Consider the following 25,870-nt stretch of genomic DNA (forward strand, 5'->3'; position numbering starts at 1 on the left):
CATGGAGTATTTAAGACTTCCTGATAATAATGAATTACAGTAGTCCAGCCTAGAAGTAATGACTGCATAAACTAGTTTTTCAGCATCACTCTGAGACAGGATATTTCTAATTTTAGAGATATTTGAAGGTCTGTGGTACAAAGACCTCTCTCTGCTCGCTCCCAAACACCCAAAAGACCCAAACAAACAAAGAGCATCACACCCAGACAGTAAATCCTTTTTATTATATGTGATAAAGAGGACTCTAAGGTGATTGGTCAAAAGATGGAGGAAAGCCACAGTTTTCCTTATTTGACTGAAATCCAGCACTTCGGCACACATTTCTTCTTCTGCAACTTTCTGGGTATCTCCCTATTTGGAGATGGTCGCAACACCTCCGTTACCAAGACAACCATCTCAGGTCCTCCAGTCAGGCCCTCTGATGCCTCCACTAATGAGGCAACCCCCCCCTCACCCCTCTCAAATTCCTTAAAGAATGGGCCCCTCTCTGTCTTCTTTAATAATATCCGGTTAACAGTCCATCTCCAAAATGTCTCCACAATATACAACGTGCAGTGTATTATAAAACACAAATATGTGATGCTAATTATGAGATATTAACTATACAGATAAACATAAATCCCAACAGTTCCTTATACACCTTTCAAGGTGTAAATCCATGATCCAGATCAAAGATGGATTATGAATTGTCCCTCATTGGTATGTTTCACAGGTGTGACGTCTGATGACACAACTGTTACATAGTGAAAGACAAGACATGAGGGGAAATCTCGTATTTCAGTATCCCCCTTCCAGTCTCCTTGATCTTGAATTTTTTTTTTCAGTCTGCTTTAAACAGACCTTACAAAATATGGCTGGTCCAGTATTTTGAATTAAGTATGATATATCTCCTTATCACCTTCATATTATTAGTTCTGGAGTGCGTTCTCAAAAGTATTTTCCTACACCAGAATAAAAAAATGCCGATATTTAGGAATAACAAACCAAAACAAAATTGCAAATAATCAAAAAAACAAACCAAACCAAAAACAAAACAAAAAAGGACAACAGAAACAGCACAAATGCTGCAGCTGCAAAACTAATAAATTATCAATTAAAATATTGCACAATAAAGCGATCAATTTTATTAAAACATTAAAACAAATAATTACAAATCTAAAAAAAACCAAACAAACAAGCAAAAAAAACCAAAAAACAAACACCCAATATACCTACAATGTTGCTCAATTTCCCCACGCACAGTCGAACTAGAGCTTAATTTATTCAAAAATTAAAAACTTGTAGTCACTCTACAAAGTCCAAAAACACGCACAAGTTAATCGTCTCTGGAAATTCCCACAGAAGAGAGCTGACCTCACCTCACACACACTACCTTTTACACAACAGAGGGCAGCAAACTACCAAGTGGCCCTTGTTACACACACTGCATTTCTGTTTAACTGTCACTGTTATTATACAAGTTAAATCACAAAGGCACTGATGACATACACACAACATACACTTTATGGCTTTCACAGAATAGAAACTGAAAGTGTTTTGGAGTGCGTCAGTGCGGTGGGAGGAGTGGCTACGAGCTCCGTTTTATTAAAGACACACTGTAACGTTTGATCCTCAGATGATTTCTGCAGACATGGAGCTTCTACCACTTCTGTTTCTGAGCTTCTGTTTCCTGACTTTGTCCGGACTGACGTTTGCTGCTGAATCCGGTAAGAAACTCATTGATTTAGACTGATCATGTGTGCAGGCGCTGTCATGTTTCACAGCAGCGGATGGAGCTTTAACGCTGCTCAGGCTGCTGCGTTAGTGGGTGGATGACTGCGGCATTTACACCTGTGACATCAGCTTTTAACGCAGTTAAAGTGTTGAAATAATGAGAGAGCAGCATCTTATACAATACATAAATGCGCCATTAGATACTGTTAGTGTGCTGCTTCCTACAAACAGACATCTGCTTTCCTTCCTGTTGAGACACCGACAGTATGACATTGATTTCTGCCCGAATATGAAATTTGTTTGTGCCCGCTATGCGAAGGTTTTTTGTTTGTTTTTTTAAATACCTCATTTTATTTTAGCTTCATCCTTAAAGCTCGGGTCCTGTAGGTACCAGAGGCCTGTGCAGTGTCTTTGCTGTTTTTATGACTGCACTCTTCTGGACAGAGATCTTGATGCTGTTGTTCCAGGGATCTGGTGGAGCCACTAATCCTAGTTTGGGGGGTCAATTAAATTTTATTTTTTATAGCGCCAAATCACAACAAGGGTTTATTCAAGGTGCTTCATATAGTACGGTAAAGACCCTACAATAATACAAAGAAAACAGAGAAAACCCCAACAATTATATGACACCTTTCTGAAACTTGGCAGCGGTCAGCGGAATATGGAATTTGTTCATTTTATGAACTGTACACAGCAGACTGTTTTTGTCTAACCACACCGCTTCTTTCAGGACATGGAGGTGGGCTGACTGTTGTTGCTAGAAACTCCTTTTTCTGTCATCTGGTGAAGACCTCTTCATCTTCATCATCTGAATCTCAAAAGATTTAAATCTTTTGAGATTCAGATGATGAAGATGAAGAGGTCTAATCCCTTCTACCACCAGGATTGGCTATGAGTTTCTTAATTTTGCCCAACATGTGACTGGGCCAACACACAGCAGTTGCCACACCCTGGATCTGATTCTATCACTGTGTCTGGATATTGGTCGAGTTTGTTGTGAGGACATTTTTATTAGCGATCATAAATATCTTTTATTTGATCTCTCCTTTACCTATGATATTCTGCCCTCTGTTCATGTAAATAGTAAATGGACTGGTTCTTATACAATGCTTTTCTACTCTATCTGAGCACTGAAAGCACTTTATACAACTAATTCTATCACACAAGCACTTTTTCTAAGCTGTTAGTGTCTATCTAACATTCATACACTCCAATGGATGCATGCAGCAAAGTGGGGACAGTATCTTGCCCAAAGATATTTAGCATGTAGATTAGCAGGAAGCAAACCACCAACCTTCCGATCAGTAAATGACCTGCTCTACTGACTGAGCTACAGCCAACCCATTGAAGCATTGAAGCACCGAAGCATTCACGATTAATTACTGACTCTGTGGTGGAAGAATTTGTGCAATTGTTTGAAAATAATCTACCTGAATCTGATGATATAGAGCAGCATGTTGCCTCCTTCGATTCGCAATGTCAAAAAATTCTAGACAAAATGGCTCCTCTTAAAATCAGGAAAGGTAGCACTGTTTAATCCACGCCCTGGTTCGCAGAAGCTATCTGCAGCTTTAGGCAAATTTGCTGCAAAACTGAGCACCTGTGGAAAGCCACAGAACTTGAGGTTCATAAGCTCCACTTAAAAGAACTACTATCTACCTTTAATGACACAGTAAAATACTCGAGAGCCACTTATTTCTCTAAAGTACTTGCAGTAGGAAAAAGAAATCCTAAGGTTCTCTTCGATACAGTGAGAATCCCTAGCATCACTAAAGGAACAATGGGCTGGGAGGTGAGTTCCTCGATTATTAATATGCAAATTCTCATGACCATTGATCAAAAAGTGTTAATCAAAGCTCACTGATCAAAGACCACTGATCAATGGCCATGAGCACTATTCACAGAGAGTTGGGGAATGACAGCAATCACAGCATTGTAAGATGGTGACAGATGTACCCTTAGGCCCCTCCTCGATTCAGAGATGGTCTTTCCTTTTCACATAAATGGCCTCCTTGACTCCGCGCTCAAACCAGCGTTCCTCCCTGTCCAGGATGTGTACATCCTCATCATTGAAAGAGTGTCCACTGGCCTGTAGGTGTAAATAGACTGCAGTGTCTTGGCCTGATGATGTAGCTCTTAGCTCAGTTCTTGCAAAACTGTCAACTTCCCCCCACCAGTTTTAACCAATCAGAAAGATCCAAATTCTCATATATTCATACATCTCATACATTCAGACCATCTTTAATAAATGCACCAAAAGACAAAGTGTTTTGACTGGTGATTCCTAAAGATGGATAAACAATTAATCTAACAACAGAATGCACTAACTAAAGTATAGAAAAAAGTATCTGTATAAATGGGTAAATGAGTCAAGGTGTATAAAGCACCCTAAATGCTGAGGTAGAATAAAAAACTGCTATATAAGAACCAGTCCAGTCTCCTTCAAACAAATGTATGTTTTTTTTCAACAAACCAAAATAATAACAAATACTATACAGAATATTCTGTAAAAGGTACAGCATGCTCTAAAACATGCGAAAAGTAAAAATACCTTGAACTTCTTTAGCTTCTGAAAGGAGGCATGACAAACACATTTGAAAAACGTAGCTATAAGCCAGCTTTCTTCTGATTGGCTGCCCGTGACTTATACCTGACTTTCCTTCTATTCTTCTAACTCTGTATGTGTATACATTGTTTTGTTCATATTTTGCCTTTCAGGGACGCCTGTGGTTGTGAAAGAAGATGATGATGCTATTTTACCCTGTTTCTTTGACACCAACGTTGAGAACATTGAGTTAATGAAGTTTGACTGGAAGAAGGAAGGAACAGATCCTCGAAAGCAGGTGTTCATGTATGATAGGGGTGCCCATCACAATAATGGCCTCTCAGATCAAGATGATCAGTTCAAAGGTCGAGTCTCACATTTTCCGGAAAAGCTGACGGATGGCAATGCCTCCATAAGAATAAATAACACCCGATTGAAGGACAAAGGAAACTACACGTGTTTTTTTCCAAACAGCAAAAAAACATTCCTTGTTGAGCTTGTTGTTGGTGAGTGCTTTTATAAATCATTTATTATTTTTAGTTTGCATTAATGTTCTTTGCTATATTACTTTAGGATTATCATAAACACCTTTACTTAAGGCCATCTAGTAAAAGTATTGGATGCAGGAATTATTTTATTATTGGCTATAGGGTGGAATCGCTAAACAGGACAAATGATTGCTATGCTGCAATTGCAGGGTGATCTTTGAACACTGGATTATAAATTATTTACAAAGATACAGCAGAGAGAAATCACTCACTGTTGAGAAAACAACAACTTGGTTCAGTTCATTTGTTTGTTTTAGTAAAATCCCCGGATTATTGATGAGCGGGTGTGGGTCGCCTCTAAACACTCAGCGTGACCGAGTGAAGAGTTTTAGGGCAGAGAGTTTTGGCACCGTGCTCAAAGTCATCTAATCTGATAACCTCTCCTCCTCTAAATATTACAACCACGACAGGCAGAAGACATAATTTTCTGATATTTGCAATAAATTCTGTGCCACACATTTTCTAACTCACATTAGGGTGACTCATTTAAATCTTACAAATACATATGCCGTGATTCCAGCTTCAGTACCGCAACAGCTATTTAACATCAAAAGGAGATTTTGTGCTGCTGCAGACGTTAGTACTAGACCCTAAATAAGAACCCTAAATATTCCTTCTTTTTTAACATACCCATTTTTGGAATGAAGGGATATTTTTCACAGGCTGTTCTTGACATGTATAAAACAGCAGAGATAGGACACAGTGTGGTAAGATGCACAGTTTTTAATGCTTCTCAGATCGTAGTCTCTACACAGCAGACAGCTAGTGTCATGTCATTAAGGAGAGACTAATGTAAGGTCGTTCCCACTGAGGCGCATGCCTCTTCTCACCTCTTTTCCTCTTCTTTTCTCTTTTCCCAACTCCTTATTGGTTCTACCCATCTTTCATTAAAACCAAGGCTAGGTATAGTTAAGAGGTACTTTTGGAACGTACCCCCAGAACTTCCCATGTGCATGCTGGTCCTGCACCTTTCTACTGAGGTGCTCATAGAGCATTCAGAAAATGAAAATTATATCTCTGTGAATGCAGCTATAAACGCCAAAAAAATAAATATTCACTTCTCATGATATATCAGACACAAAGCTGTTCAAAGTGTTTTCTAAATGTGTGCTTATAGCACATCCAGCACCATAAACCAGCCTCTTGAGTAAATGTATATGCACATTTATGGAATCTGTGACTGTGCCTTCTTTTTATTTTTTAAATATGTGTAACATAACAGTTTAACACTTCTGAGTTTCTTTTCTCTAGTATTATTTGACTGCTAAGTTGATGAGACCACAGTCACCTCTAATATTTTTCTTCCATTTTCAGAGCCCATATTAATCTGTTAGAGCCTCTCACAGTCATGTGTACGTCTGCATGTCTGTAACTACCAGAATAAACTTTTAAATTATTTCTGAACCATAAAGAGCTGATACCTGCCCGTTTGATCAGTGTGAACTAAAATCTGTGATATTTAATGTAGTCTGTCAGTTTTACCTTTAGCTCTAACACAGATCATTTGCTTGAGGCTTATACAGGAAATGACTGAAGCCCTGCTGTTTTTAAGCTTTTACTTCATATTTTAAATACAGTTAATCATTCATTATGAGGGCTACAAGGCTGAAATTTACAGGATATGTTCTTCATTTTATTTACAATAAATGTGCCAAGTTTCATTTTGATATACAGCAGTGGCTCTATGATATTTCAAAGATTATGTCAATATGCAAAGCAAAAAATCTCAAACAAATTATTTCACAACTCCACAAAAATATCCCCAAGGTAACAAATAATGAGGAATTATTCTATTTTTTTACATTCCAAATGTTCTTAAATGCTATACTCTACTAAAAAACCATGTCCCAAATAATTAAAATAAAGATTTATATATGTATCATAATTTAATCAAGTGATTTCGACAGATAAAATTGTTTTCTTTGATTTTTCTGTTTATTTCATTTAACAGCGAGGCTAACTATAGTAATTTCTATATATGGTCAGAAAGGTGATTTTCCTAGGTTTCAAACTGAGAGTAGTTGGACTACGAAGGCTTTCTATTTGATGACAACAGCTGTCAACCAAACATTCACTTAGCGAACGTGAACCTGTCCTTCTCTGATTGGTTGCTTTGATTAACGGTTTTCAGAGTGTGTCGCCTTATGTCGGAGAGAGATACCGATTGGTTAACTCTGGTCGTTGGCCTTTAGAGATTTCAGAGATACCAAACTTGACAGGTAAAATTATTTATCAATACTTAAAAACAGATTTTAATGTCGGAGGTTTTGAAGTTTGCGTAGCTCCGATAAAATTTAACGAGAGAATAAATTAAGTTTTTTTCAGGTTATTTTTACTCCCGGTTCAACTCAAATGAGCTGAAGTTAATTTGCGGATATTTATTCTTTAAATCGAGCTCATGTTTGTCTTTAAAAGTTTGTTTTTAGTCCAATAAACTGTTTTTTATCGGTCATGCGACAGGCTAGCAATAAGATTAAGAGATATTTACTGCCGTAAATTAAGACGTTACTGTTTTTATGTCGTAAATCCTCACTGAGATTCATAAACATGCCGAAAAAAGAACGTCTAAGCTTTGAAATGACGTATTATAAAGGCGTACCTATATTTACGGTCATAGTAAAAATATACAGTATGGTTATTTATTAATTTTTACATGTAAACTTGGGTCGCATATAACCTCTGCGTGTCAAAAGGTTAAAGGTCCGAAACGACCCAGGTGAGTCCTGTTTGTCATTACGTCACTGATGTTCACATTCTAGAGTGTGTATATATGAACTTAAACTGGTAACGATTGATCCACCAAAAACTTAATGTCTTTTGATTAGAACCCTGCAAAGCATTTACAGATTGTCTGAAACAGCCCAAACAAATGTTAAACATTTTTATGTAAATATTTACAGATTTTTTTTCATGCTACATTGCCTTATTCATAATTAGTTGAGGAACCATGAATCTGTTGTTGATCGAGGCATTGGCAGTGTTCATTGGACATGGCTGTTCAGTCCAATAGCTACATATGCTCAAAAGGTATCTCATCCCTCTCAGTGTAATTCAAATTTACAATAACATCCACCTATAAGTTTAAGAAAAGTGTGGATTCAAACTGTGTTGTTGCGTAAAGTTAAGGCAGTACTTTTTTTTTGTTCTGAAACACATTGTAACCACATCTCCACTCAGAGTGCTTGAACAAGAAAACAAAAATTGACTGTCATCTGTTATGTGTTTACAGGTGCAGCAGACCCTTCTGTCACAATTCTTGGTCACACAAACAACGGGGCGCAGCTTAAGTGTGACGTTAAGGGTGCTTACCCTAGACCTACAGTGGAGTGGCAGGATAGTAAGAATCAAACCATTCCTTCTGAGGATCAGACCCTTAAAAGAGGAGAGGACTTCTACGTCACACTAAAAACTACTGTAAGAAAGACTGACTACTATCACTGTGTTGCCACACAGAAGGAAATTCACCATCGGTCACATACGAAAATCTATGTATATTTGAATGGTGAGTGGCATTTTAATATTTAAATGTTTTAAAGAATTATTGCTTTTCAAAAATGTGAATATGAGCTCAGCCTGATTGCAAAGAATGACATTGTTATAGAAACAAAGGTTAAATAAATAAAATCATAAGGACATGCAGTCAAATGTCTGGAAAACAAAAAAAGTCCCACTCTAATATTTTGTTGTACCACCCCTAGCTTTGATGACTGCATACATTTACTGCGTGATTGTTTCATTTTGACAAGATTATGCAGTGCAGTAGTGGTTTGTGTAGGTTCTCAGTAGGACTGGGCGATATGACCCAAAATTCTTATCTCGATATTCTTTTCAGGGCTCGCAAAATCGCTAGCCCGACGTCCCGGGGCTAGCGATTTTTCCAGTCGGGCTACCAAAATCCATCTCAGCCCTGCCTGTCGGGTTATCATGGGAAGGAAGGATATGTCAATGCTTTTGCATTCTTTTGCAAATGTAGCTGAGTAATTATGTCATCGGCATCGATGAGCCACTGTCAATATGTGACACATTGAAATCGCGTTTGAATTTGCGCTTGTTTTTTGCTTTCACTTTCACTTTGCAATCAAGCAAACTGAGCGGCAGCACTGATTGCTAAGTCACCGATTAATTGCGCACCAATTCCTCTGGCATAGTCTTATCAATCGTTAGCTTACTATAAAACATGACAAGTGAAATCTCCTGCAGCAAGCTTAAACATGTGATAGAGGTTGATTGCGCAGAGAATTGCTGATTGTTATGTAAGTACGTGTGTAAGAGCAGATGGATTTACGCAGGTATTTTAGTTCTGCAGAGCCAAACAAGACAGGTCAGGGTGAAGAAGAGGCAGCCAAAGAAAAGCCGACCACAAAACGGAAAAGTTATGACAAATCGGACTATGAGGCAAAAGGAAAGCGCAGCTTTTTTGGTTTCATGGACAAAAGAATTTATGTGGCTGGAATATGACGAGCTAAATAACATCATGTTCTGCCGGGTGTGTTGTAAGTTTCCCTCGATTTCTGAGTCGACAAGCGCCTTTGTTACTGGGACCAGTCATTTTAAGAAAGACCCCATCAGAATCCATGAGAAATGCAAGAAATGCATTATTGCTCAGTCTGCAGTACTAAAAATAAACAAAGCATAACAAGAAGTCCTGAAAAATCTGTTTAGAACAGCGTACTATGTTGCAAAGAGTGAACTACCATTGGCAGAATTTAGCAGTCTTTGCAAACTTCAAAAAGCAAATGTCCTAGATCTTGGTTCCACTTGCCTCTTACCTGTGATTTCAGTGGAAATTTCAAATTCATGTTCTACACAGTTCTTGCAAGTTCATAGAAATTTCTGTTCAATTAGAACCAAATATTTGAGTTGATGATTGTAATTTGTGTTTTAAATATTTTTAGATTGTTGTTTTGTTTCCTTTACAATATTATACTTTAATGTATAATATTGTAAAGGAAACAAAACATCAATCAAGAAATTGTCCTCTTTTTTTTTTTTTTTTTTTATTCGGGCTACTTAAATTTATTTTGGGCTACCAAAAACTGAAGAGTGCCTGCCCGAAGGGCTACCAGGGATTTTTGAAATTTTGCGAGCCCTGCTTTAGCTGGATGACGATATACGATATATAGCTCGATATTTTTTTAAGCCATAAAGTAAGAACAAAAAGAAAGTTCTTAGTCAAAGCTGTGTCCCACATGTCACACAGGCACTTTTATTAACATACAGTGCAGATGTACAAGAAAAAATTACTCAGAAATAAATTATCAGCATTTATTAAATAATAATGCTCCATAAATAAACTAAAACAATGTTGTTTTTGTGCATAACAAAAAGCTCACAATTGTGCAGTCAAAATGTAAACTAAGAGACGCTGAGCATAATAACAAAGACAGATTCTGCAGCTGCTCTGTTCCCAAGTTCTACTGCGTGACTGACAGCCTGGAGTTTGAAATCCGCTTTGTAACCATGTCTCTGGACAGGTGCCGTTTATGGTCCTTATACGCACACAATACGGTAATATTACGTTGAAGCAGAGTACGTATTACTCCGCGAGGCTCCTCGGTAGCCGTAATGCTCCGACAATCCATCAAGCAGTGCGGCTCTGTAGCTTAGCAAAGTCGAACTAAAACATATTTTTTGAAAGGTTTCTGAAGGCGGTGGTGTTCAGTGAAGGAGAGAGGCGAGGCAGAGTAACTTAGCATAGAGACAAAAGTGGACGAAAGAGAGGCAAACTTGCGGCTCCACAAGTATAGTTGTAACGTAACATAGACTACTTCGATATACACAATATTGTCACATCTCATATCTCGTATAAAAATATATCGATATATTTAAAAAACTCGATATATTGCCCAGTCCTAGTTCTCAGACATAGAGGTCTTCACGAAACTTGGAGAAGTCCAGTTGCTTTCTTTCCAAGCTCTTTAGACTGCAGTAGTGGTCAAAACATTTGCTTAGCAAGCATAAGGTTGCTGGTTTTAATTCCAGCTGTAGACACAAACCTTCTTTGGGGTTGTGTCAGGAAAAGCATCTGGTTCAAAAACATTGCCAAATTAAATATGTGGAGCTGCCTGCTGTAGTGACTCCTTGTGGCAAGGGAACAGCTGAGTATAGATTTATTCACAGTCACATTGTTTATTTCCATCCATCTTTAAATTTTCACCAAGAGAGTCGGATGACTGAGTAAAGTCGTCTTCGGTTCAGCCCAAAGATTCTCAGTGGGATTAAAGTCTGGACCCTGGAAGCCATTCCATGAGTGAAAATGTCTCAGGCGCCCTGAACCACTCTTTAAGTTTGAGTCTGACAAATCATGGCGTTGTCATCTTGGAATATGCCTGTGCCATAAAAGAAGGAAAAAAAATCCCCCATGGAAAGATTATACTCAGCTGATTTTATTTTTTGGGCACATAATGTTGCTTAATCTGGAAGACACTTCTCTATTTTCTTACTTAAATCTAGATGGTGACCATTTTTTGGCTGGACAGAGTGTATACCAGTGTTGGGTGTAACATGTTCCACAGCAAAGTGGTTTTTTTAACCACTTTACATTTTTCTGTAACATGTTACTGTAATCAAATTACAGTTAACAAGAAAAGAAATGTTTTTATTTGTTCCAGATAAATTGTGAATAGAAAACAATTATGAAGAACACCTTTTTTCCTGTGCTACAATCTAATGACTGCAGTTGAGCAGGGAAGAGAAAGGTAGTGGAGTGAGCCACAGCTTTTGAGGAGCAGTGATACAAGTGTCGCTTTTATTTTTATTGTTTGAAAGGACAAGAATGTGACTGTAAAATGCAAACTGCACCCAAACCACAAATAACTGTTGATAAAATGGCAACTTTTTTTCAAGCATCTGCAAAGGCAGCATGCCAACATAAAGTTAGTGAGATTCCAGAGTAATGATAAATCTGATTGTATGTTGACCCCAGTCAGAACCTGAACTTCAATAGGTCACAACATCTGGTAATTAATGAGGGGACAAAGAAGACTATATGTTTTTAAAAAGTCCAAAAACCTTGCCTTGACCTTGATTGAAAATGTCACAAGGACATAGTGATAGAAATGGTGACAGGAGAACTTAACATGGATTTGGGAAAAGAGCGGTGAACTGAGAATCCAAACAATCTAATACGAATCTCTTTAACCATCTGATGCAGCACATGTGATGCAGGATTGTGAACAAGATAAAACACAAAATGACAGAAAATGCTAACAAAATCTCACGTGGCAGTGTTACCGAGCATGATACTGGCTGTTCAAGGTCCAATTTTCAAAAAAAGCAGAGCAGCATGTGCTGTAAACTGTCGAAAGCTTGTTCTCACAAAGACCAGTAACACCACAACAAGACATGATGCCAAGACAAGACAAGTGATGCCCCAGGGCCTCCTCCCGGTGGGACTTGCCCAGGACACCTCACCCAGGAGGCATCTTCGTGAGATACTGGAACCACCTCAACTGGCTCCTTTCCATATGGAGGAGCAGCAGCTGTACTCTGAGCCCCTCCCTCTCTCTAGGGAGAGTTCAGCCAACCTTTAGAGAAAGCTCATTTCCCCTGCTTGTATCCGTGATCTCGTTCTTTCAGTTACTACCCAAAGCTTGTGACCGTAGGTGAGGGTAGGGACATAGACTGACCGGTAAATCGAGAGCTCCAACCACCTTGCAGCACAGTGCAGCAGATTCAGCATTGGAGCTGCCGAATATGGTCCATGCAGACTCCAGTCTCCCTTGGAATGCTGGTGAAGCTCTGCCTGACATCACCTGATCCAGCTCACCACCAGGTGATGATCAACCTTCACCTAAGTGTCCGGAACGTACGGCCGCAGATATGATGATATGTTAAACGTGAAACGCCGTGTGCGTGGGTCCTTTATCCTATCCTATCACAATTACATTCTAGTGTTATTCAAATATTAGTTTTTCATCAGTTGTAAAGTTCATTGACATGATAAAGATATTTCATGACAATCACTTGAAGTTAGTAAAGTTCTGTATATAGTAAGTCTGTACGGGGGAAAATGAAAACTTGTTGGGGAGAAAACTTACAAACATTCAGTGCAGCACTTCTGAATCACACTGCTAGCGAACGAAGATTTAGGTAAATTTGATAAGCTGAACGCATTCTGCACTGTAGGAGACATGGCACGAGATTGGCTGTAGACCATTGTCAATCAATCAGGATGCAGAACACAATGCGCTGTTTTGAAAAAAAAAAAAAAAGGAAAATTGCACAAAAAAAATACAGCAAGGCTGTGATACAGCAAGGTGAACCGCGATATAGCCAGGGGCCACTGTACAGCGTTTTGAGTACTCCGAGAGAGTAAAAAAAGCGCTATATAAGAATCAGTCCATAGACAACCATTCGCGCTCACATTCACTCCCACATTCATACCTGTGGGCAATTTAGAGTTTCCAGTTAACCTATCCCCTAACTGCATGTCTTTGGACAGTGGGAGGAATCCGGAGTTCCCAGAGAGAACCCACACAAACACGGGGAGAACATGCAAACTCCACACAGAAAGAGGCCGGCCTGATGATGGAATTGAACTCAGGACCTTCTTGCTGTGCAGCAACAGTGTTATAGAAGACCCATTTTATTGATAGGTGTGTTCAGACAGCCAGTCTCAGTCTTCATACAAACATGACGTAAAAGTCCCTTTCTCTCCACGATTGTCTCTGTGATTCTCCCAATTAGCCAGGAGTTTCGAGGTGCTGAGTCATCCATGATGATCACAATATCTTCTTTAGTAAAATTAAATTTGGTCTTTGTCCACTTCTGTTATTCTTGCAGCTGGAGAGGATGTTCTTTCATTATCCAGAATACATCTGTCATATATAGAACCTTCTATTCGCACAGTAGATAAAAGACATTCTGCTTTTCAAGCCCTAGTATAGCCAACTATTTATTTTGCATTAGATTTCTGAGCTCCAGAAATCCTACGCTGTCATTATTCATAAACACAAGTATATCGGTTTCCTTGTCCACATGCAAGATGTCTGGATGTCTCTGTGAGCATTGCTTGCACACCATTCTTTTCTTGCAGCTCTTGCTGAGATGTCATTGTGTTAATTTTTTTTCCTTTAAAAATTCAACACACTTGTTGTGCCTTACAGTGGTGCGAAAAAGTGTTTGCCGCTTCCTGATTTTTTTTTTTTTTTTTTTTTAATGCTTGTCACACTTAAATTTCATCAAACAAATTCAAATGTTAGACAAAGATAACACAATCAATCATGAGAGGGGCAAAAACTTTTTCACTGTGGCTCTTTAAACTTGATGTATGACTCATGTGTGACTTTGGCAAAAATGACATGGTATTTCAAGGGCATTAACTGTCTTGGGTAGGTCTTGCTTTTCCTTCTGCACCTTTCCTTTCCAGTAACACACTGGTAGCAAAGCTGCTTCTTTTGCTATATTTCCATGTTTCTGTGATTTCTCAGACATAGATCTGCAGTTGTCTTGGAGTTCTCCAAAGAGTGGACCTATAGCTATTTTTGCTTAATGATCGATATCCCTGACAAGATCAGCAAATCTTGCTTTGTGTCCTGTAGTTTTTCTTTCATTTCAAAAGCTGCATTGTGCCACCTCTCCCTAATTTTGTATGGTAATGCTCATTTGGAAAATGCATTTTTCAGTGGGAGAAACAATTCATCATTCATTCAAGTGACTTCCTCAATCTGTTGAAAAAGAAGTGAAGACATCACTTGAGTGGGTGACAAAACATTTCTCCCAATCAAAACACAACATCCAGACTAACAGAAAAAAACATTCTTGGAATTTTTTAACTGGATGATTGAAAATGCTTCGCGACAGAAGCCAATTGAGTCCAATAATAGATTAAATGCAGTGTTAAAGCTGTTGTTTTCAGCATTTAAATGAATATTAAAATCAACCCTACAATAATTATTTTTTCTTAACTAAGCACTTAATCAAATAGAAAGTCTGACTCTTACTTGGATAGAAACTGTAAGGATAAACAGGACAATAGATACCAGCTACTAAGGCAATGTCAGGTTTTCAAATGAATTAAAACTCTGCTTGGGTCTTTGGGTGATTAATAAGCTGAAAGATTGCTGCCACTCCCCCTCAGCCTGTCCTTCGAGGATTCTGACTTTCGGTATAACTCGGGTGTGGTTAGTCATTTAAATTAACATCATCATCCTGCTGTAACCAGGTTTCTGTGAGGCAGAGCAAATTAGTATATTGATCAATTATCACACAGGAGTGACACTGTAGTGATATAATTAACCAGCTAATCAGGCCACGCCAAGGCCATTCAGAAGAAGAGGGACAAAAGAAGTAGGTGGGCAATATCACTGAATGCATTGGACTTTAGCTGAGTGAGATGCTTAGCTAAGGATGGAGGGATGTAGTTGCTGAAGCTGCCAGGGTGCCCCAGCAGTCCTCAACAAGACTAAGGAAATGACAATTAATATAAACAGGAAAAGCTCACCAAACAAAGACTTTTGCCTCAATGCACTTTATATTGTGAGGTAGTATGGTAAAGACCCTAGAGTAAAATCAGAATGTATTTGATGAACATCAAAATTTGTCATGTGAAACATTACGTTTTGGCAGCACAGCAAAACACTACCTATAGCTGCAAGCCCCTTCTCCATTAATACCTATTCGGGTCAACCTGCCATGGTTTTCATGGTTTTCATTTTTTCTATTAGGTCACAGTACCTGTACCAAGTACTAAAATAGAACCTGCTTGGCCAGGGTTCCAAGCGATCCAAGCAGGTACTAAAATGTAACGTTGTCAGACTGCATGCCACTAATTGACTGGTCAGTGGTGTCACTCAATGAGTCATGACAGTATCTCGTTCATGAAAATCAAAACTGCCATTTTTTTTAAAACCGAGCAATGAGGGTAATGGCTACAAAAAACAATGCTGTGGTCCCTGACTCTAATGAAAAGCCACAGACCGAGCAGCAGGCATGTCGATGTCCACCTTTGTTGTAGTGTTTGTGTCACATACTAATTATCTCACCGGACGCTCTGCCACGTTGCTATGATGATGACCACCCACATTAGGTGGTACTCAATTACAATGGAAAACCAGTCCATCCTAGGCGAGTAAATGGAAAAAGTTACTAATGGAAAAGGGGCTTTATTCTCATTGGACCCCTTTAAGATTTCAGATCATTTTGATTTTATCTGCAAATCATGTTTTGTCACTGCTTTTTGTTGCCATATACATTAGGTTACTCAAAACATATGTTCAGTACATGTTTGCTGTTCCATCATAAGAGTAACTTCATGTTTGTTGTGTATTTCAGGTGCCCGATCTGGGACTGGGAAAATTACAGCTACTGTTCTTTCAGTTATGATTGGAATTTTTGCTACTGTTTAATTTTACTGCAAAGGCCGAGGTAAGTTTGAATAAATTAGTGTGTCACCTTACCCATGATGTGAAAGTAATTGTCCCCTTAATAGTTTATATAAGCACAGAATCCACATTATATGTTCATTTTTTGACTCTCTTTTTTTTTTTTTTTTTTTCAACAAAACTCTGAGCACATTTCTGTTGAACATTGTTTCAGGATCCAGATATAAAGACAATTCTTCTAGTATTAGTCAAGATAGTCTAAAAAGAAAATGTATAAATACTGACGAGGATCAACAGAGAAGTTAATGATGGTGATCAGAAGCAACTTTAGACCTGACAGACATTTTAAAACCTCAATTTTAAAGAAACAACCGTGTATCATCACGATCACTAACAGAGCAGGTTAGTGAGGCTGTCCTAGAAATGACAGATAGTGAAAGGCAAATCAGGCAGAGCAGAAAAAATAACAGGACATTAACTGTCACCGGGATTTAAAAAAAAGACAATATGTATAAGAGAAATTAATGTAATTTATACAGTCTGCATACGATCAAGACAGATGTGATTTTCATTTCAATTCAGTTTTATTTATATATCTCCAGATCACAACAGTAGTTGCTTCAAAGCACTTTATAAGGTAAAGACCCTACAAACAGAGAAAACAATTGCAAAAATCATTTTATTGATGTAACTTTTTTTCTTCCCTGCAATTTCACAGCTGCATGGTCTGTCACAAAACTGATGTAGAGCAACTGATTGTCTTAAAAATAAAAGACCACACAGATGAATCTCTCCAGTGCTGACATTATCCCGCTGTATCTGAAGCTGTGCAAAGGATGGATCAAAACGGTAACACCCAGTGTGTTTCTGGTGTTAATTTGCCAGCCTCACTTGGACTTTGCATAAGTGTGTAATCCATCGCTTTTTTTTCCAGGTTGTATAAATATCCAACAGTGTTTTATTAACTTTACTTAGTGGGAAAATGTAATGAAACTGGAATCCAGATCTGAAACAAATGTGATTTAAAATTATTCTTCCTTTGTCAGTGCTCTAGGTCAGTGTTTTTCAACCTTTTATGAGTCGTGGCACATTTTATAGATAAAAAATATCCTGTGGCACATAACTAACGAATCTTGTTTCAAAATGACACACTGTAGCCTAATACAGTACATATAATGGCAAGTTAGTCCCTCAGTTTGTTTATACTCACTCAGTGTGAAACCTGGTCCTGTCTAGAACACAAAGATGATATTCTGGCAGGAATTGAAGACCCAAATTTAACGAAGTTTTGAAGAAGTTTGCGCACGACATCATCCAACACAGGAGCTAGTTCTGCCTGAAAGTCTTGGCAACGAGCGCCTCGTGGTGCAGAAAACAGTGCATAACAATAACATCTGGGTTTATCGCTTTCACTCTGCTAACGAAACCTTTGGTGTGTCCGACCATGGCTGCTGATCCACTCGTGCAGTTGTCCCACTTAAATCCACCTTGTTCAAGATATTCAGGTGTAACCCCCAAAATTTCCTCTCCTGTTGTTTTTTCTGGCAGTGCCTTGCAAAATAGAAAGTTTTCTCTAATGGTGTCTCCATCCAAAAAACGCACATTGGCCAAGAGTTGGGAATGTCCACTACTGTCGGTAGACTCATCAAGTTGCACTGCAAACTTCCCACTGATGCGTATCTTCTCCAAAACCACACTTTCAGTGTCTGCAGACATGTCATTGATACGTCTGGCAATTGTGTTATCTGGGAGCGGGACTCTGGCTATTTCATTAACCGCGTCAGGTCTGAGCATCTCATTCACAATGGCATTGTAGGCAGGTGGCATTAATGTCTATATTACGATGTGTTTTTTTTTTTTTTGATTTGGCTATAAGTACAGCTACTAAGTAGCTAGGTTTGAGAGTTCTTTCAGACACCATTGTGCTTTCTCTCATTAAAGTTACCTGTTTCTCAGCGTGTTCACACAGGCGAACAAAATAGCCTGTGTTCTTGTTTTGAAGTGAGGGATGTTTTGTATGGAGATGACATTTGAGCTTTCTTGGGACCATGGCACTGTTTGAGAACTTTCCCCACACACCAAACATAACAGAGTGGGTGCAGTCGGATCTCCAGTGAAAGTAAATCCAAACGAAAGATAACTTTCGCTGTATTGCCTTGAGCTCATCGTTTTTGCTTTCTTTTGACCACTGCTCCTACTAGGCTCTTCTGGATTAAAATTTTGTCCAGGGCCCAGTTCGGAGTCTTCTATTTTTTTTTTTTTCAAATATTTATCCATCTTTGTTGTACATCTTGCAACTGCCACGTACCGCGCACATCACTAATTCTGTTGTCTTAATTTAACAAGATCATATTGCGCTACCCACTGTCACCCACTGACATGAAAGAGTAATTACTCTACCAGTCATTGCATTGAAAGCACAGATGTCCAACAATGATTTTATTACTTGCAGTAATTATTAAATTGTATTTTTGGACCAAATAATTGAAATTAAATAATTTCCCATGGCACACCTGATGATCTCGCACAGCACACCTATGTGCCGCGGCACAGTGGTTGGGAAACACTGCTCTAGGTGTCCATCAATTTAATGATATTTGGTTTGTATAATCCTGCTGACAGAAAAACAAGTGAACTGACAAGATTCAGAAACATAGAGCTAAGGCTGAGGAACATGCAGCTAGTGAAAATTGCTCCCCAAACCACGATTCATATTTCTTTAGAATTGGTTATTCTGAATGATGTGTCACTGTGGTCACCTGACCTTTGAAAATAAAAGTTGAAATCCCCATTGTCATGCTGCCCATGAATTATGCTTGATGATCAGGCTGCATTTTCCACAGTACTTCACTGCCATCTGTGAATCATCATGTGTTGATGAATATCTGAAGGTAAACTGAACTGAAATACATCTAACTGCTCACAGTGCTTCAGTTAAACATGGGCACTGATAACAAGACAAACCCCGAACCTGCTCTAAATGAAGGTCAGCTTTTTGTGAAATGTGTCTGTAGTATGCATATGTCTTTGGTATTATTTTAAGCCTGTTTTCTTTTTGAAAAATAATTTAAAGATATTAAGCCAGTCTGTGAGGTATGCTGTTCATGATGGATATTAGGAATGTGTTCATGCTGTTAAATGACTATTTCACATCACGCCATTTCACAGATTGCTTAAAGGTTTCTGTAATCATCCAAATAAAACATGAATTAAATGATTGTAACTTTTATGTTTTTAAACTTTTAGAATATCCACTTTGTCATTCAGAACATGCAGCAGTTAGTGCACATGAAATTTGAATTTCGGTGCATTTACTCACCATCGGACTGTGCAATATAAATAAATAATTCTAAAAGGGATTTTAAAAAAGAATCTACGATATGTACATGAATATGGGAGAAATGTGTCTGTATGCAGTGGTCCCTCGTTTATCGCAGGAGTTACGTTCTGAAAATAACCTGTGATAGGTGAAATCCACGAAGTAGCCATCTTTATTTTTTACAATTATTATAGATGTTTTAAGGCTGTAAAACCGCTCACTACACACTTTATACACTTTTCTCAAACAGGCATGAACATTTTCACTTTTGTCTCTTGTTTAAATACTCTCAAAGTTCAAACCTTCGTAGAAAATCAAGTCCAATATTATAGAATGAAACCAAAGGCGCCCGCGGTTGACGATATTTTGTCGACATTGTTGTGTTTGTTGGAGAGAAAACTTACAAACATACAGTGCAGCACTTTGATCGCTAGCAGTGTGACTTTGAAGATTTAGCTGAACGCATTCTGTACTGGACAGGAGACACGACACGAGATTGATTGATAATGGTCTACAGCCAATTAGGACGCAGAACACAATGCGCTGTAAAAAAAAAAAAAAAAAAAAAAACAAAGAAAAAAAAAAAAAAAAAAAGCATGCAAAATTGCGAAACAGCGAGGCCACGAAAGGTGAACTGCGATATAGCGAGGGACCACTGTACACTATTGTTAGGAAAAAACATGTACAGTATACTAGGACAAATAAATATTGAGATATTAAGAGTTTAAGAGTCTGATGGTGCGGGGAATGAAATTGAAATATGGTTGTCCTGGACTTGATGCTGCAAAACCTTTCTTGAGGGCAGCAGGGAGAACTGTGTATGATGGGATTTGGGGGACTCTTTGATGCTGGAGGCTCTGTGAGACAGGGTCCCAATGATCTTCTCTCAGGGTTTGTACAGGTGCTTGAAATCCTTTAAAATGCTTGAAAATTAATGGATTTTAATATTGTATTTTCAAGGTTTGAGAAGTTCTTGAATTTTGGATATGGTGCTTAAAATAGCTTGAAACTGTAACTCTATTTCAGTCACCAAAAAGTAACTATCCATCCATCCATCCATCCATTTTCTTCCGCTTATCCGGGGCCGGGTCAGGGGGTCAGCAGCCCGGGCAGAGAAGCCCAGACCTCCCTCTCCCCAGCCACCTCCTCCAGCTTGTCCGGGGGAACACCAAGGCGTTCCCAGGCCAACCGAGAGATATAATCTCTCCAGAGTGTCCTGGGTCTGCCCCGGGGCCTCCTCCCGGTGGGACATGCCCGGAAAACCTCACCCAGGAGGCGCCCAGGGGGCATCCTTGTCAGATGCCCGAACCACCTCAACTGGCTCCTTTCGATGTGGAGGAGCAGCGGCTCTACTTTGAGCCCCACCCGGATAGCTGAACTTCTCACTCTATCTCTAAGGGAGAGGCCAGCCACTCTTCGGAGGAAGCCCATTTCTGCCGCTTGTATATAACTATATATTTTATATACTATAAAAAATAACTGTCTGATTGAATAGTTTTCTTATCAGATAGAGAAATAAAATGAGGCTTAAAGTGTAAAAGCAAAACTTCGGGGGAGTTTACATAAGTCCGAGTAAATAATTTATGAGTATGTGCTAGCTAGCAAACTCGCAGGATAAGTTATTGAAATGCACTGAGTGTGATGCAATACGGCAGCGCTATTATTACAGTTAGTTATGGCATGGTAATTAATGGAATATGCTGTGAACTTAGCTAACATTACTTAGCAGTAGCCGTAATGTGAGTTACTTCACACAAGTGAAAGCTTGAAACGTTAGCCCGATACATAACTAGCCAACTTAAGGCTTTCTAAATAAAGCTAAAAGCGAAGTTCTTACCAACTAAGTAGAATATGTTTATATCTTTGTGTATTGCTGCAGCTTTTTTAGCTATTAACTTGGTGCCTTTGGCAACATCTTAGGGAGAAATAAAGGTAATATGAGGGACTGATCCATATGTGCACAAAGAATAGACACTTTTTTGTGCTACCGACATTCCCTGGCTTTTATTCAAAATCTGTATACCTCTGTTTATCTCTTGACCGGCTTGCGTACCCGGTCTCGTGTTCAAAATTTTTCAGAAGGAATTTCAGGAGAAAGGTCTGTCAGTTAACCCTTGTATGGTGTTTGGGTCTGTGAGACCCATGCCATTTAGAGGCCGTTGCCCCTTTAGGCAGTATATACCATCAAAACCTGCAAAATATGGTATAAGGATATGTACACTTGATTAGAACTGATTTTATTTTTTTTATAACATTTTATTGACAAAAAACGAGAAGCACATTAATTCATAAATGTGATCGAACAAAGGTAAAAGGAAAAAATTAACCATGTTTGCTGTTCACATGGCTCGTAATTGGGATAAAGTAAACATCTGTTGAGTAATTTAACATAAAATTGTTTGATAGTGTTAATTGGAAAGCCAAAACTCTAGCGGGTCCACCAGACCCATGAACACTGGCTGAGTAACAAAAATACGAACACCATACAAGGGTTAAAAAGATTTAATTTGCTTTGGCAGTTGAAATTACAAATTTACACAGCGCTGTGGACCTCTGTGTGAACCAACATGCTTTACAAAAATGATAACCCTCAAGCAGGCTGTACAACATTATATAGTGAGACAAAAACAAAGATTATCATGGCTATCTTCCTCCCACACGGAGGTGGCAGTCTTGCTGTCTGCTGCGAATCATCCTCATACCTTCATGACCTCATCTGGTATCTGCTCGCTCCTCTGTAAGAGAGACACAAGGAAAACACCTCTCTGCCTAGTCTTGATAATCTAATGTTATTATCCATTTGTTCTTCTACTGAAACTAAGTCTTGGTCCAGAATATCTTGTCCTGGACTCCCTAACCCAGAGACTTATAGAAAACCCATTATCCGTGTGTAAGCGTGTTTGCAATCAACCCTCTGCACTCTATGTCATTCTTACGATATATCAGTCTGGACAGTCAGTGCCAACTTAGATGAGCACATTTGCAGTGTGTATATGAAAATGATTTGAACACATTTATTTAGTAGAACAAGCAAAAAATTTTAACCGTAACACTGGCCGCACCTGGTGCATACCTGAACTGGTGCGTCTGTATGGGCGTTGGGCCCAGACTAGGGACCAAAGGTGGGGTCTCTGGAGCAGAGACACCAGCGCACTGGGATGGTAGCTCCTCACTGGGTGGTGGAAGGGGTTCTGGCGTAGCCTGTGGAGATGGTTCCATCGCAGCACCGCACATGGCGATGTGGTGACGAGATAGGACCTTGGAGTGACGGTCTCCTTGGAGACAACGGCAGGTGTTGCCCAAGCTTTCTCCTGGTCCAGCTTAGTAAGGACAGCATCCCCTGGTTGGAGTGGAGGGAGGGGCTTAGCAGCGTGGCGGTAGTTGTAGTAGAACGCCTGCTTGGCCTTCTGACTAGCGTCCCATTGTTTAACCTCACTTTTGTTGGGCCATTTGGGTTGAAGATTCTTCTCCAAGGTAGGCAGGGTTGTCCTGATCCTCCTCTCCATAATGAGTTCTGCTGGGCTGAAGCCCGTAGTGATACAGGGAGTAGACCTATAGCACATTAGTGCCATCATTGGGTTTTTGTGCCAGAGGATTTTCTTTGCAGTCTGTACTGCCCTCGTGACCGTTTCCCTGTGGTTGGTGGGGACTAGACGTTATGTGGGCGAAATCCATCTCTTTCGCAAAGGTCTGGAAATCAGAGCTGAAGAACTGAGGGCCATTGTGATTCACCAACTCATCAGGGATCCCAAACCTAGCAATGGTTGACTTCAGTTTCTGAATAACCTGAGTGCTGGTTGTGGATGGTAGATGCAGTATTTCCAAAAAACGTGAGTAGTAGTCCAATACAACAAGGTAATTATTCCAGTTGTGTTCACAAAGATCCAGGGCTATCCTTTGCCATGGACGATCCGGCAAAGGTGTGGAGATAAGCAGCTCCCTGGTCTGTGTTGGCCTCTGTGCCAGACAAGTGTGGCACTGCAGCACTGCGTTCTTTTGCTCAGTGGAGAGCCCTAGCCACCAAACGGATGAATTAGCCCTATAACTGCACTTGGTGAGGCCTTGGTGTCCGTCGTGTAGTTTGTTTAGAATGGCTGTTCTCTGTGACTTTGAATTGACAATCCTGCAGCCTCGTATGACCAGGCCATCGGCCTCTGATAGCTCATTCTTCACCTTCAAATATGCTTTGATGTTCGGTGGCACACTACCTCCATATACAGGCTATCCCCTTCGTATGTAGATGATGATGGTCTGTACTTCACCACGTGTTGCAGTGGCCGCTTTAATGCTTTCCAATCGGCTTGGAGACGCTGGAATGCCCTGTAACACAATGGCTATGTAGCAGTCCACCTCGCTGTGAGTTCTAGTCTCATCCTAGGCCCGAGTCTGTGGGCTCTGCGACAACGTATCGGTGATGACAAGCATTTTGCCAGGGACATAGATGGCCTCCGGCTTGTACCTCATGAGCCGCATCATGAGGCACTGACACCTCAATGGAACATTGTCAAGGTCCCAGCTGTTGACCAGAGGCATCAAAGGTCTGTGGTTAGTCTCAAGCCTGAAGCAATATAAGCCACACAGATACTTGTCAAAACTTCTCGCAGGTCCATACACTAGCCAAACACTGCTTTTCGATTTGGGCGTGTTTCAGCCTCCGTGAGGCGTCTAGAGCAGTAGGCAACTGGTTTCCACTCTGCGCCATGAAGCTGAAGCAGCACAGCCCCAAGCCCATAGCTACAGGCGTCTGCGGATACTGCCGTGGGTCTGTTGACGTTGTAAAAAGCAAGAACGGGTGCTGGTGTAAGTGCTCTTTTAATGTTTTCGAAAGCCGTCTGCTGCGGGTGGCCCCAGGTCCAGATGTTCTTGGTTTTGAGCAACTCGTACAACGGCTGGGGTACTGTGGCAAGGGCAGGGATATATCTGCCCAGGTAATTAACCATGCGCTTGCACATTTTCTGGTGATGGTGTTACACCGCTGAAATGATGGGCCAACTCATCTCCCGTGCAACATATTTATTTTTACAGAAACACTGTAAAGACAGAAAAATATCTGATTAATCAGTTCTTTTCGGTAGTGTGGCTGTACGCTGCCTCTTCACCACTGACACTACTTCTTCTAGTGTGGCAAACATTACTTTACACAAGTAACTTATACAGTCTATATTCATATGCACCAATTTGATAAACTGGTTAAATCACAAAAATACATCTTACTATACACATGAATAACATAGTGAACTCTGATTACAGTTTTATATTGTTTTTACTACTGTTTTAATCTATTTATGAACCTGTCTTCTTAACTGTATTTATCAAACTAGATCTCTTTCAAATAAATGTTTTTAGTTAGCATATTTTTACAGCATTCACTTTTCATGAACTAAACATATATCAATTGACATTTTCTCTTATTGTGCAAAACATATATCTTGTGGCTTTAACCCAAAAATACCTGCACCGGCGCACAGACTTTGATGCGGTCTAACACTTGGATCGGCACAGGCTAACAACTGGACCAACTTGGAAATTAGCTCTTTAGCTTAACATTCGGCACAAATGACATTTATCATTAATCGTCACTGCTGTCTGTCACTCTTATAACATCTGTTTATATTATCAACCACCCAGCTTACCTGTAAAGACAGAAAAATATCTGATTAATCAGTTCTTTTTTCGTATTGTGGCGGGCTGTACGCTGCCTCTTCACCACTGACACTACTTCTTCTAGTGTAGCGTCAGCTACCGATGCGTACAGGACTGAGCGCCCTCTGCTGGTGGAACATATACAACAGTAAAACTGACATTACAGTGGCCTTACTAAAAGAAAATGTCTCTGAGTATCAAATAAAATGGGGGGCTACTATTTTCATGTCTCCGTCTTTAACATAGTGCCACACTCTTCCCCACAAAATTAAATGTCTCCTGACATTTCTGTCTGCATCATCTATTGAACCATAACTTTAACAAACTCCCACCGCCCATGGTCTCCAGAAGCCATTACAGTCAATCACCTGAGCCGTAGTCACTGTACAGTTCCTCTGAACCAAAGTTGGCTGACCTAAAGCGTCATAGCTCAGTACAGTTGGTTGCTGTCTCTGTCTTTGAGGTCGCTGCCTCACAGAGTCAGTCTCACCACCAGTTGCAGCTAGAATGTCAGTCATAGCATCACCACTCAGTGGCCTGTCATTGTCAGGGTCAGGGCCTTGGACCTGCCCAGGCACAGTCTCTTCACTTTGTAGTGGCAAATCCTCTTCGCTCTGTAGTGGCAAATCCTCTTCTTGGCAGTGGAGACTCAGATGAGGCTGGAAGGACTCTGCCAAAGGGTTAAGCGGAGTCTGCCTCTGTCGTCTCCCTGGAACCGGCCTGAGGTACCACTGGAAGGTGCCACTGTCGTCATCATCCGATGTGTCGCCATTCCCTG

At 39.8% G+C, this 25,870-nt stretch overlaps 1 protein-coding gene across 2 annotated transcripts; it reads left to right on the forward strand.

The window, feature by feature from the left end:
* Window positions 1-1,569: 1,569 nt before the first annotated feature.
* On the forward strand, window positions 1,570-19,348 carry LOC116314351 (butyrophilin subfamily 3 member A3-like). 2 transcript variants are annotated; one of them, XR_005613143.1, is made up of 6 exons: window positions 1,570-1,706; window positions 4,432-4,764; window positions 8,036-8,308; window positions 16,081-16,173; window positions 16,733-16,767; window positions 16,849-19,348. XR_005613143.1 is itself a non-coding variant. In XM_039612622.1 (5 exons), the coding sequence occupies exons 1-4, from the start codon at window positions 1,616-1,618 to the stop codon at window positions 16,152-16,154; spliced, it is 771 nt and encodes a 256-aa protein (XP_039468556.1). In that variant the 5' UTR covers window positions 1,570-1,615; the 3' UTR covers window positions 16,155-16,173; window positions 16,849-19,348. The 2 variants fall into 2 exon arrangements, 1 of the variants encoding a protein (XP_039468556.1); XM_039612622.1 differs by lacking the exon at window positions 16,733-16,767.
* The last annotated feature ends 6,522 nt before the right edge of the window (window positions 19,349-25,870 follow it).

Source organism: Oreochromis aureus, linkage group 5 (assembly GCF_013358895.1).
Source record: "Oreochromis aureus strain Israel breed Guangdong linkage group 5, ZZ_aureus, whole genome shotgun sequence".
Lineage (NCBI taxonomy): Eukaryota > Metazoa > Chordata > Actinopteri > Cichliformes > Cichlidae > Oreochromis > Oreochromis aureus.

Coding starts and splice junctions, on each gene's coding strand:
- LOC116314351 (XM_039612622.1), top strand. CDS start 1,616: ATGATTTCTGCAGACATGGAGCTTCTACCACTTCTGTTTCTGAGCTTC. Junction 1,707..4,431: donor GACGTTTGCTGCTGAATCCG/GTAAGAAACTCA, acceptor TTTGCCTTTCAG/GGACGCCTGTGGTTGTGAAA. Junction 8,309..16,080: donor AATCTATGTATATTTGAATG/GTGAGTGGCATT, acceptor TGTGTATTTCAG/GTGCCCGATCTGGGACTGGG.